This window comes from Bos indicus x Bos taurus, chromosome 28, assembly GCF_003369695.1.
Source record: "Bos indicus x Bos taurus breed Angus x Brahman F1 hybrid chromosome 28, Bos_hybrid_MaternalHap_v2.0, whole genome shotgun sequence".
In the NCBI taxonomy this organism is placed as follows: Eukaryota; Metazoa; Chordata; class Mammalia; order Artiodactyla; family Bovidae; genus Bos; species Bos indicus x Bos taurus.
The window spans coordinates 24219502-24233581 of record NC_040103.1 but is presented as its reverse complement, the minus strand read 5'-3'; the positions used below and the strand labels follow the sequence as shown (position 1 = coordinate 24233581).

The 14080-nt window shown below is 39.1% G+C and overlaps 1 protein-coding gene across 2 annotated transcripts in view; it reads left to right on the top strand.

Moving 5' to 3' along the window:
- The window catches only part of DNAJC12 (DnaJ heat shock protein family (Hsp40) member C12), a 45431-nt gene extending 31351 nt beyond the window's left edge, over positions 1–14080 (top strand). The window contains exons 4-5 of one of the 2 annotated variants that reach the window (XM_027530625.1): positions 6181–6385; positions 13553–14080. In XM_027530625.1, coding sequence (XP_027386426.1) covers positions 6181–6385; positions 13553–13647 — 300 coding nt within the window. In that variant the 3' untranslated portion in view covers positions 13648–14080. The remainder of the gene's footprint in view (positions 1–6180; positions 6386–13552) is intronic. The other variant, XM_027530626.1, reaches the window with a different exon arrangement.

Here is a 14080-nt window from a genome sequence, read left to right as displayed (position 1 = left end):
GATTTTACTTTTTCCTTTTTAGAAGCTCCTCCTGATAGTTTAATTTGTAAAACTTTTGATAAATCAATCACCAAGAGGGAGGGGATGTATAGGTATGAATGGCTCTTTCATTTTTCTGTACAGTAGAAACAAACACAACATTGTAAAGCAACTATACAACTAAAAAAGTGTTCGATCAGGTCAATGAGTATGTTGGAAATTTAAGTCTAGATATGTAATATAGGTTTAAAAAAGGGAAATTTAAATCTAGATATGTAATGTTGGTTTAAAAAAGGGAATATGAAGTGGGGACTTCAGTAACTGTGGCCTTCAGATCTTGGAATAACTTGAAAACAGATACCTTTCCGGCTTAAAGAATCTTAGGGAAATCATTGCTATCTTGTTAAATGGTTTTACCCCAAGGAATCCACGGTGTGAATGGTTCTTCCTCCAAAATGGCTTGAGGATGGTTCTGGGGAAAGGGTTACAGCGAAGCCACAGTGAAAATAAAATTCTGAGAAAAACATTCTCATAAGCTGTTAAAAATGTCCCATGCTGTATCAGTTACTACAAATGCTTTCAGAGTATTTACTATAGGTCAGTCATTAATCCTCACCCTGTCATCTAAGGCAGACTGTAGGCGCTTTTATTCTGAGAGAGAAGTACTGAGACAGAGAGTCAAGATATGGTATACAGGCCACCTAGCTGACCTGTGACACATACAGCTCACGTTTTCAGTTCTCTGAGCCCTGAAAGCTTGCATTTCTTACTCTCAGTCTTTCACTAAGTTTCTCAGTATCCTTTGCCCTCCACAGACAAAGCCACTGGCCAGCCTCCTCTATTCCTTGCACATGCAAAAAACCCAAGAAACTAAGCAAATAAAACAATAACAACAGACTCAACCCAACCAAACTAAAACTAGATTATATTTTACACCAGCTGAAGCCATTGCCTCTTTTTAAAATTAACACTTTTATTTTGAAATAAAACCTACAGAAAAATGCTCAACACCTGCATTTATAATTTAGCAAACAGTTGTGAAGTGTATACTTGTAACCTCTCCTCTCCCCAACACACATATTACTGGTACCCAGAAACTCCCTCCTTAATATATTTTGGCAATCATAACTCCATCTAATTTTTATTTTGTTAATTTTTTATTTTTGGCCACACCCTTTGGCATGCCATATCTTAATTCCCCAACCTGGGATCAAATTTGTGTCTCCTGCAATGGAAGTGCGAAGTCTTAACCACTGCACCACTGGGGAAGTCCTTAATTAAAATTTTAAAACCTAGTTGTACATATATATAGACTTGTCAGAGAAAATTTAGAAGACACCAAAATATAAAAAGAAAAAAAAAAGACTTTATAATGCTGCCATGCCAAGATAACCCCATTAGTATTTTGATGCATTTCCTTCCAGTGTTTTCTGCCCATCATTTGTTAGTGTGAGAGCCAGTTACATTGAATGATGACTTTGCTTTATTGGTTCTTTCTTTGGGGAAGAGGAATTAGGATGATGCTCCTTTGCAGTTGAGGAGAGACAGGTTGAATGTGGAAAGAAGTGAGTTCTCTGGTTGGATCAAGGCAGAAGGCTTGAATATCGTTATGGTTTTAGGGTGTGCACAAGGCTATATTGCCCTCTAGTATGTATATTTTATGTATGTGTATCTACATATATATTTATTTATCTATATTTGAATGTATCTTTGTACCTTTTAATTTAGTTGAGATCATCCATTTGTCATCATGTGTGTGCTCAGTCACTTCAGTCATGTCTGACTCTTTGTGGCCCCATGGATTGTAGCCCACCAGGCTCCTCTGTCCATGAGATTCCCCAGCAAGAGTCCTGGAGTGTGTTGTCATGCCCTTTTCCCAGCATCTTCCTGACCCGAGGATTGAACCTGCACCTCCTAAGTCTCCTGCATTGGCAGGCAGGCTCTTTACCACTAGCGTCATCTGGGAAGCCCATTTGTGATCATGTTGGCTGCTATTCATAAACACCATATTATTAGCATTTCTAAATTCTCTTAAAAAATGATGATGAACAGATTTATTTAAGATTCCAAGGAAGCATTTTACCAGTTTGTACTTTCCCTTTCTTCTGATGAGGTGCTTCTCCTGGTTCCTGTCTATGTGGTCAGTGTTAGTGCTCCTGAGACAAGTGGTAAGAAATTATGGTATCACTCTAAGTTCTGTAAGATGCTGATGATCCCTGCTGCTTCCCCGCCCCATCCCCCTCACGTTGCTTGGGTAAGCAAACATGGCCAAGTCCACATGTAATGGGCCACTGCCTCCCCATGTTGCTTTGTTCAAACTGGCAAATAAAGTGGTGCTCTGGGAAGGAGTTGGCAGCTGCAGTATTTTGAGAGAGTTCAGACTTCAGTGCATTGCAGATGAAAAGCCTGAAGTCCCTTGCATCATGGGATGTGTGTGTAGCAGAGGCAGTGGCCCCTTCTGTGAGTTTTGGCACAATTTTTAAATGTCACAACTTCTGAATTTATTCACTAAGCCTTGGACTTCAGAAAATCAATGTTTTTGTTTTGTGCTCTTGCTCTGCTTTTATTCTTTTTTTTTTTTTTAGCACAGGAAAACAATATCCTCATTATTAGGAAAATAATTTATTCTGTGGTTTTAATTTGCCCCAATACATGGCTTTTGGGTTTTTCTTGGGTTTCTGAGTAACAGAGGTTACTGTTCAGTAGTGCTTTAGGAACAGCATCCCACAGTATCAGATGAGATTTCAAGAAACAGTTATGTTTATTGTTTTGCTTATGCCACAGCTAATTATTCTACTTGAATATTCTTGATACAGCAAACTCTCTCTCTTTCTTACTCTGTATTCATCTATTCTGCCTTTAATTTATCTACTCATCCATCCAGTTTTAAGCATCTTAATAGGAAATACAGAGAGTTCCCTGAAAGTCCCAAGGTTAGGACTGGACACTTTCACTGCCATGGTCCAGCTTCAATCCCTGGCCAAGGAAATAAGATCTCAAAAGTCATGTAGCTCGGCCAAAAAAAAAAAAAAAAAAAAAGAAGGAAATACATATGTGGGACATATGTGAAAAGGGTCCAAAAGTATGCATGGGTAAAAGTAATGGTTTCTTACCTTTGCTCCATTTGGAAGATCCATTTTTCATTTTTTCCTCACTCCTGACATCACCATCAGTAGCCCGAGCTAGGTTGGAAAAATTACACAGTTAAATTATTTGGCAAAGGACCACTATCAAGTATATTGGACACCATTCTAGGATATCAGGTATCTGGGGAGAGTTTTCAAGTGTTTTGAATCTTGTGTTTGTCTAAAAATATAAAAGTTTTAATATAGATGTCAATGAGGAAATGCCCAACATTTGATTTATGGTCCCTGATTTTTCTGAAACTGTAACTTAAAAAATAATAAAACACTTTTGTTTTTTAAAAAACAAACTAGTACAATAGAATATGTAATAAAAAGTGAGTCCATCTTTATTTCATACCTCAGTGCTACTTCCCTCTCCCAGAAAGCCACCATTGTAGTTTCTTGTGTTTTCTTTCAGAAACCTTCCATAATGTATACAGACACATTCCATAAAAAGTCTCCAGAATAATTCTATTAATGAATAGGAGGAAAGTGCAGTCACTCAGTCGTGTCCGACTCTTTGCGGCCCCATGGACTGTAGCCCTACCAGGCTCCTCCATCCATGGGACTTTCCAGGCAAGAATACTGGAGTGGGTTGCCATTTTCTTCCTCCAGGAGATCTTCCCGACCCAGGGATTGAACCTGGGTCTCCTGCATTGTAGGCAGATACTTTACCATCTGAGCTACCAGGGAAGTCCATGTTGCTGCTGCTGCTGCTAAGTCACTTCAGTCGTGTCCGACTCTCTGTGACCCCATGGACGGCAGCCCACCAGGCTCCCCCATCCCTGGAATTCTCCAGGCAAAAACACTGGAGTGGGTTGCCATTTCCTTCTCCAATGCATGAAAGTGAAAAGTGAAAGTGAAGTAACTCAGTCGTGTCCAACTCCTTGCGACCCCATGGACTGCAGCCTACCAGGCTTCTCCATCCATGGGATTTTCCAGGCAAGAGTACTGGAGTGGGGTGCCATCGCCTTCTCTGAGGGAAGTCCACAGTATCATTAGAAAAATCAAATGGAAAGATATTTTAAAAGTTCTAGTTATTTGATGGTAACTGGACTTGAAGTGAATTCTCTTAAAATTAGGACAGATATTTCACAATAAATATTGACTAATTTCCTGCTTTGTGCCATGAGTTTTCTTAAAGAAAACTCCTCCAAAACATGTATGCAGGTCAAGAAGCAACAGTTAGAACCAGACCTGGAACAACAGGATGGTTCAAAATTGGGAAAGGAGTACGTCAAAGCTATATTTGTCACCTGGCTTATTTAACTTATATGCAGAGTACATATTGTGAAATACCTGGCTGGATGGAGCACAAACTGGAATCAAGATTGCAGGGAGAAATATCAATAACCTCAGATATGTAGATGATACTACCCTTATGGCAGAAAGTGAAGAGGAACTCAAGAGCCTCTTGAAGGTGAAAGAGGAGAGTCAAAAAGCTGACTTAAAACTCAACATTCAAAAAACTAAGATCATGGATTCAGTCCCATCACCTTATGACAAATAGATGGTGAAACAATGAAAACAGTGACAGAATTTATTTTCTTGGGCTCCAAAATCACTGCAGATGGTAACTGCAGCCATGAAATTAAAAGATGCTTGCTTCTTGGAAGAAAAGCTATGACAAACCTAGACAGCATATTAAAAAGCAGAGACATTACTTTGCCAACAAATGTCCATAGGGTCAAACCAATGGTTTTTTCCAGTAGTCATGCATGGATGTGAGAGTTAGACTATAAAGAAAGCTGAGCACTGAAGAATTGATGCTTTTGAACTGTGGTGTTGGAGAGGACTCTTGAGAGTCCCATGGACTGCAAGGAGATCAAACCAGTCGATCCTAAAGGAAATCAACCCTGAATATTCATTGGAAGAACTGATACTGAAGATACAATACTTTGGTCACTGATGTGAAGACCTGACTCATTAGAAAAGATCCTGATGCTGGGAAAGATTGAAGGCAGGAGGAGGAGGGGACGACAGAGGATGAGGTGGTTGGATGGCATCACTGACTCAATGGACATGAGTTCGAGTGAGCTCCAGGAGATGGAGAAGGACAGAGAAACCTGGCGTGCTGCAGTCCATGGGGTCGCAAAAAGTTGGACACGACTGAGTGACTGAACAACAACTGCTTGTGCCGTGAGTTTTCTTAAAGAGAAGATGTATAACCCAGAATTCTAATATTTGCCAGCTCTGCATTGATCATGGCTGGAAGGAAGGTCACAACAGTAGTAGGTTTAATCTCTGGCACGGCTCAAGGTACACAGTCCAGTTGTTTGTTTTTTGATAGTAAAATACACATAAAACCTACCATTTAACCATTTTAAAGTGTACAGTTCAGTGGCACTAAGTACATTCCCAATGATGTTCACCCACCATCACTATCTAGTTTGATATCTTTTTCATCACCCCAAAAGGAAACCCCTGTCCTTGTTAGCAATCATTTCCTATTCCCCTCTCACCCAGCCTCTGGTAACCACTAATCTGCTTTCTATCTGTATGAATTTGTCTATTCTGGAATTATATAAAATGTGGCTTTTTATGTTTGACTTCTTTTACTAAGCATAATATTTATAAGGTTTATCCATATTGTAGTATTTTCTTCCTTTCTTATGATCAAATAGTATTTCATTGCATGGATGTGCCACATTTTTGTTTATCCAATGAATTGATGGACATTTGGATTATTTCCATGACTGCTATGAATATTTGTGTCTAAGTTTTTCTTTGAACACCTGTTTTCAATTCTTTATATCTAGGAACTGAATTTCTTGGACATATGGTAATTTTATGGCTAATTTTCTGGGTAAACATCATTATTTTAATTTATCTGATGCTGGTCCCTTTCCTTTATACTAGGATACAAATTTCTTCTCATAGTCTTAGTTTTCCAAATCAGTGAGGATTAATTGATTAATATCTGAATTAGTTGATTACTATCTGGCTAATAGTCAAGTCTAACATTTTGTTAATCGGCACTATAATAGTAGGTTAATTGTTACTACATATTGAACTTTAAATATAGAAACTATATAATATGGATGTTATATTATACATCTGCTTTCAATTAATGTAGTCAATGCACTGGGCTGTCAGAGGAAAAAAGGATCTGATGTTGGAAGAATCTGACCAGACTCCTACTGACAAAATTGAAAATGAGGAACAGGATGAGCAAAAAGAGATAAAGAAAGAGGAGTTTGGTTCAACCACAGAGAAAATGGAGCAGAAAGAATCCAAATCTGTGGAGAAGTCATTCTCCCCACAAAATCCAGATTCTCCAGGTAAGTCATGTCATGTAGTTTATAGAACAGCTGCTGCTACTGCTGCTAAGTTGCTTCAGTCATGTCTGACTCTGTGTGACCCCATAGACAGCAGCCCACGAGGCTCCTCTGTCCCTGGGATTCTCCAGGCAAGAACACTGGAGTGGGTTGCCATTTTCTTCTCCAATGCATGAAAGTGAAAAGTGAAAGTGAAGTCGCTCAGTCGTGTCCGACTCTTAGCGACCCCATGGACTACAGCCCACCAGGCTCCTCCATCCATGGGATTCTCCAGGCAAGAGTACTAGAGTAGGGTGCCATTGCCTTCTCCATTGTAGAACAGAGAAGGTCTGAAATTAAAAGGCCCATTTTATATCGTATGTATTCTCAACCTTTCCAATTACTTAGTAGTACCAACTATAAATGTTGTTTCGGCACCTTGAAAGATACTTAGCATCGACACAGAAACTAGATATATTCCTTAACACATTCCTTGCAAGCGAAAACTTGAGACATTTCTGGGATCATCTTCTGGTTTACTGAAATAACACTAGCTAGCTTGTGTTGGGTATATATGTATATATTTATTTATTTTAAAACTTTTTAAAAATTTTTTGATGTGGGACCATTTTTAAAGTCTTTATTGAATTTGTTACAATATTGCTTCTGTTTTATGTTTTGATTTTGTGGCCTTGAGGCATGTTGGATATTAGCTCCTCAACCAGGAACTGAACCACACCCCCTACATTGGAAGGCAAAGTCTTAACCACTGGACCACCAGGGAAATCCCTGTGCTGGGTATTTACTGTGTGCAGTTCTTTATGTATATTACTTAAAATCTATCATCTTACTTAATATTAATTTTACATGAGTTAATTTATTTAATCCTCATTACAAGTATTATTCTCATTTTACAGATGAGAAAACTGAAGCCTTGGGAGGCTGAATAATTTTCTCAAGGTTATCCAGCTTGTATGTGGCAGGGAAGGGGTCTGAGATGAGACAGTTTGACTGCAGAGTCTGCATTCTAAGGCACTGCACTATCCTCAGAAGATACATTATCTGTAGGTAGCTCTGTAGACATCTGACCCACGTATAGGTCCACTGAAGCAGGGTATTACAGAGGTTAAACTCTTGGCTCCTAAGCTAACCCACCTGGGTTCACATTCTGTGCTAAGTTGCTTCAGTTGTTGTCCACCTTTTTGTGATCCGACGGACTGTAGCCCTGTAGGCTCCTCTGTCCAGGGGATTCTCCAGGCAAGAATACTGGAGCGGGTTGCCATTTCCTCCTCCAGGGGATCTTCCCAATCCAGGGATCAAACCCAGGTCTCCTGCGTTGCAGGCAGATTCTATACTGTCTGAGCCATGAGAGAAGCCCCTAAAAATCCAGATGCACATGAAAGAGCTCAAGCAGCAAGGACCAAGTTGGGTGCCAGGTGGTGGTCCAAAGGCCCAGAGCCATGCATGCATCCAGAGGCCCAAAGTCCTTGGCTAGAGACACCGAAGGAGACCATGTCAGCTCACATTCTAGCTCTACCATTTATTATTTATATTACTTGGAATCAAGATTGCTGGGAGAACTATCGATAACCTCAGATATGCAGATGACACCACCCTATGGCAGAAAGTGAAGAACTAAAGAGCCTCTTGATGAAAGTGAAAGAGGAGAGTGAAAAAGTTGGCTTAAACTCAACATTCAGAAAACCAAGATCATGGCATCTGGTCCCATCACTTCATGGTAAATAGATGAGGAAACAGTGGAAACAGTGTCAGACTTTATTTTTCTGGGCTCCAAAATCACTGCAGATGGTGATTGCAGCCATGAAATTAAAAGATGCTTACTCCTTGGAAGTAAAGTTATAACCAACCTAAACAGCATATTAAAAAGTAGAGACACCACTTTGTCAACAAAGATCTGTCTAGTCAAGGCTATGGTTTTTCCAGTGGTCCTGTATGGATGTGAGAGTTGGACTGTGAAGAAGGCTGAGCACCGAAGAATTGATGCTTTTGAACTGTGGTGTTGGAGAAGACTCTTGAGAGTCCCTTGGACTGCAAGGAGATCTAACCAGTCCATCCTAAAGGAGATCAGTCCTGGGTGTTCATTGGAAGGACTGATGTTGAAGCTGAAACTCCAACACTTTGGCCACCTGATGCGAAGAGCTGACTCATTGGAAAAGACCCTGATGCTGGGAAGGATTAAGGGCAGGAGGAGAGGGGGATGACAGAGGAAGAGATGGTTGGATGGCATCACTGACTCAATGGACATGGGTTTGGGTGAACTCCGGGAGTTGGTGATGGACAGGGAGGCCTAGCGTGCTGCGGTTCATGGGGTCTCAAAGAGTCGGACATGACTGAGTGACTGAAGTGAAGGGAAGTGAAAGTTATTTAACTCCTTCACACTTTAGTTTCCTCATCTACAAAACAGAGATCTAAGTGGTACCTTCTTATAGAGTTACCAAGAGGATTAAATGAGGTGATCCACGCAAAATGCTTATGACAGTGATTTGCCTATACCAAGCCCTGGGCAATTGTTAGCTATGGTTATCATTTCTTTGTCTATCTGGCCATCCCACTGTGTTTATCTTGTATAGGTGTGTTGTGTATCCACACTCTAACTACCTTCAACACCCCAGTAGGATTTAGCCTTTAAGTACAATATTGCTTCTGTTTTATGCTTTGGATTTTTGGTCATGTGGGATCTTAGCTCCCCCACTAAGGATCGAACCCACACCCCTGCATCGGAAGGCAAAGTCTTAGTCACTGGACTGCCAGGGAAGTCCCTAGCCTTTAAGTAGAAGTTTCCTGAATGTCCTCAAACACTTCTTATAAAAAAGAAGGTAATTAGATAGGTTATGGTAAACTATAGTCTTTCTAGAAATAGTCACTTCTAAACTCTCTTTGGTGAGAATTTTTACATGCTAATTTCTTGTTGGGAATAAAGATTCTTGGTGCTTCATTCAGGTGCCTCTGCTGGTTTTCCAAGAGATCCTTTCGTAGAGCCTGCAGTTGATTGCATCAGCCTCATAACTGGCAACGGTTATAATATAACAAACGGATCAAAGCAGAAGGCCAGATGTCCCAAGAAGTGTTTCAGGGAAACATACACATATAAACACCCCCCCTGCCCCCCAATAGTTTGCATATACAGGCAAACACGTGACTGCTTCCCCATTTATCCTTGGAATATTCAGATTTGTGCTTCCTGAACCTCTAGGCCCTCCCTGTGACTTTTTATTTCAGATTCAGGCCTATTCTGAGTTCACCAGACTTGAGGGGGTTGATCATGTCAGAGCCTCACACTAAGGCCACACTTAAATCCCTTTCATAAGATTCTATAAAATTTTCTCTTTTTTTTAAAAAAAGTTATTTAGATATTTAAAAGCCTCAAAGTAATATGAGCTTACCATTGAAAATTCAAAGAATCAGGACATCCCTGGTGCTCCAGTGGTTAAGACTCCCCACTTCCAGGGGGCAGGGGGCTCAGGTCTGATCCCTGGTCTGGGAATTAAGGTCCCACATCTCGAGCAGTGCAGCCAAAAAATAAAAAAATTTTTAAAAATTCAAAGAATCATACATAGACAATAACTTAGTGTCTACCCTAGTGTCTCATCCTTCTCTGCTTCTACTTCTTGAAAAAACAGTGCAAATGCCCAGGTGTGTCTCCTTCTACACTGGTTCTCTATGTTAACAAAGGCATGCATAAGCATATGTTCGTTTGTGAGGGTTATACTGTGCACATTCCTCTCTGTTATACAGTAACTAAGAGTACAGACTCTGTAACCAGAGCCTGGCTTTTTCCACTGCTGAGTTGTGTGACCTTGGGCAAGCAAATTAACCTCTCTGTATTTATATCTTCTTATCTCTCTATAATGGTTAAAATATTAGTGTCTACCTTATAAGGTCTTTTTGAGAAGTAAATAATATAAGTAAACTATTTGGACCTGGTACATGGCCAGTGCTTCTTTAGTGTTAGCTTTTATTACTATGGGGTTTCTCCTTAGACCCTTATATTTAGGATGAACTCACTGGTTTTAACAATTGATAAATATTCCATAGTGTAGATATATTGTAATTGACTCTAAACAAGTTGTGATGCCAGTTTTGATACCCTCACATCATGAAGTATATTATACTATGGTTGAGGAAGGAAGTGAAGGGGGTGAGAGGGGGAGAGGATCACTGTTCTTAAAGCTACTACTGAAGAATAAGAATTAGGAAATTTTGCTGAAGGCTGCATATACCAGTATTTTATTAATGTTATTTAAGAGATTATTGGCTGTTCTGAGTAGTGCCTTAAAGTTGGGTTTTCATATGCCAAAGTACAGTTGCATGCTTATTTATAACTTCATTTGACGGCAATGAAAATTTTTATAATGTCAGCATTTAAGAAATATTATTCATGTCAGCTTTACCAAGTCCCAAGTGGCTTCCCACATAACTTTTCAGCATTTTTGTTGATTTCCTTAAGCAGTGCTTGGTATTTACTTTGAAGTTTGCCTTATGATGCCTCTTCTGTCATAAACATCCATCAAATAGCCCCCATCATTTCCGACTCTTCACTGCAACCAGGAAAAAAAGAAGCACAGCATCTGAAAACCCACATGCGAGACAATCTAATATTTACTTTATTTTCATTTAAATATGCAATAAATGTGCCTTCTGATAAATACAGTTCTAGAATCAAATAGTATTGCATAACATCCTGGAGTTAAAAAAAAAATCAAACATAGCAGATGCTGTTGATGTGCCAACATATCCTCTGGGCATCTGCCTTCCCAGGCATTGCCAACCATACGGCTCCCACCAGAGGGCTTTCGCTGGCAGTGAATCTGGTTTGGCAGCAAGTGAGCGGGCAGTTAAGTGCCAGGGAGTAAACACCCTGTGGATGTAGCCATCAGATAATGAATGTGAGTGGGAGGATAAGTTCTCCAATACCTTCACCCCTCAAGTGGAACAACTCTGGAGTTTTTTTTTTTTTTTTTTAATATTGTCTCCCAGGGCTCCCCAGGGGATCAAACCCTAGTTGTCCAGAGTAGTAACTTCCTGAAAATGTACCTTTTATAGACGTGGCTCCTTTCCCTACTTCCCTACCAGAGTCTCTTGGGATCATCTCCCAGATTAGCCACTTGCATTCAAATTCTTGTCTGGGGTCTATTTCTAGGGTAACCCAAATGTGAAAACATCTTTTTTAAACTCCAAAAATAACACATATTGAATGTAGAAACATGAGGAAAATACAGTCAAGCAAATAACTTGCAGGCTTACCACTTAGGGAAATATTTATTACTGCTATTTTGGTATATTTTTAAGATATGTTAGTATACCTAACTGAGGAGGCAATGGCACCCCACTCCAGTACTCTTGCCTGGAAAATCTCATGGATGGAGGAGCCTGGTGGACTGCAGTCCATGGGGTCGCTAAGAGTCGGGCATGACTGAGTGACTTCACTTTCACTTTTTACTTTCATGCATTGGAGAAGGAAATGGCAACCCACTCCAGTGTTCTTGCCTGGAGAATCCCAGGGACAGAGGAACCTGATGGGCTGCACAGAGGAGCCTGATGGGCTGTCTGTGGGGTCGCACAGAGTCGGACATGACTGAAGCGACTTAGCAGCAGCAGCAGCAGCAGCAGCAGTATACCTAAAATGAAAAGAATATCACTGTACATATTTTTTGTGTGTCTTTCAATTACAGGTTGTCAGAAACAATTTTCTTTTTGCCTTTTCCCCCAAATGGAAATTCTTCAGATTTTTTTATCTGATAATTCTGAGGAAAGTGCAGATCCTATTTTCCTGGGATAATCACTGTCAACTATTCTGTGTATATTTTTCCTGCTAGATATTTAGATAATATTTTAAATATCAGTGAAGTATGTATTATTTATTATTCTGTATTTTATGTATTATTCTGTAACCTGTTTTATTGGAAATATTTTAAACATAAAAAATAATATAAAGCATACTTGTTCATTGTAGAAAAATAAGAAAATACAGATGAACAGAAAAAGAGTATAAAGAATGAAAATCATATGTATTGCAACTCTTCAGGAATAGCTACTATCAACATTTAGGGGTAATTCCTTGTAGACTTAAAAAAGCTTTTATATAAATATCCGTGTAAATAATGAATTTATGAATGAGATCATGCCGTCTAAATTATTTCCTGCTGCTGCTGCTGCTAAGTCAATTCAGTCGTGTCCGACTCTGTGCGACCCCATAGATGGCAGCTCACCAGGCTCCCCCATCCCTGGGATTCTCCAGGCAAGAACACTGGAGTGGGTTGCCATTTCCTTCTCCAATGCATGAAAGTGAAAAGTGAAAGTGAAGTCGCTCAGTCATGCCTGACTCTTAGCGACCCCATGGACTGCAGCCTACCAGGCTCCTCCGTCCATGGGATTTTCCAGGCAAGAGTACTGGAGTGGGGTGCCATTGGCTTCTCTAAAATTATTTCCTAACTACTAGTTACTTAGCAATATATTATGAACATTTTTCTATAATGATAAATATTAAAAAATTGTTAATGACTATATCAAAGCCTTTTAATCAATTTTCTGTTACTAAAGATTTAGATTGTTTCTTTGAAACATTTATAAATGGTATCACAATAAAATCCTTATAGTTAAACTCTTGGGCACATCATGATTATTTCATTAAGAGAAATTTCTACAAGTAGAATTACTGGTTTAAAGGTTTATACATTTTAATGAGTCTGATAAATATTGCCAAATTACCTGCTAGAAGAATTTTGCCAATTTACCCTTCCTGTAGTAGAGAATGAACATAACTTTTTTCTAGTTTTCAACACAGTTGTTTATTAAAATAAAAAAATCTTACTGTTGTAGAATAAATTATTTGTATTTCCAGGGATTCTTTCCATTGACCTTTTACTTTTGGCAGCTGTTTGAAAGTAGTTTCCAATTTCTTTGCAGGTGAATTGTCAAAATTCCTACCACTGGAAGCATCTATAAATATCCTTTTATTCTTAAGCATTTAAACATGTGAACTCCTCTCATCCATATAAACCAATTCCTGTTCATAAGGATTCAAAAGTCTGCTTATCCATTTATGTAAGATATTAAAAACTGATACCAAAGACTCACCCTTACATTCATTTATTGTTAGGAAATCTTTACTATGATAAGCTTGACTTTTCCTACCTTTGATTTTAAAATATCCCCTTCTCTCTTCTACAGGTTTTGCAGATGTGAACTGTTGGCACCTTCGTTTCCGCTGGTCTGGGGATGCTCCTTCAGAACTCCTGAGGAAATTCAGAAACTATGAAATATGAAATATCCGTGTTCCATAGAGGAGAGACAGAGAGAGAAAGAGAGATCATTTCTTGTGCTGCCAACTTGCAGTCTTTCTTCAGATCTTAAAAATGTCATATTTGTGAATTGCTGAGTACCAAATCATTCTTCCATCCTTGAACCCATTCTCTCAATGTGTTTTTTAAATGAGAAAATCTTCAGACTAGTTTCTTTCAATATTGAAGTAAATTAAGGCCCTTAGATCCAGAGTAGATTGTATTATGTGTATTTTCCTGTTAATGTTATTTATAGAGATCTATTAAAAATCAATCCCTGTTGTTAAATATTTCATTGATGTACCATGATCTTTATTAGTGCTGGATATACAAGAAATGTTTTGTGACTCTGAACTTAAAATGAAATGTGAAATTACTTGTGTAAATTGAATGAAATAAATAATCTTTCCAAAGTTCA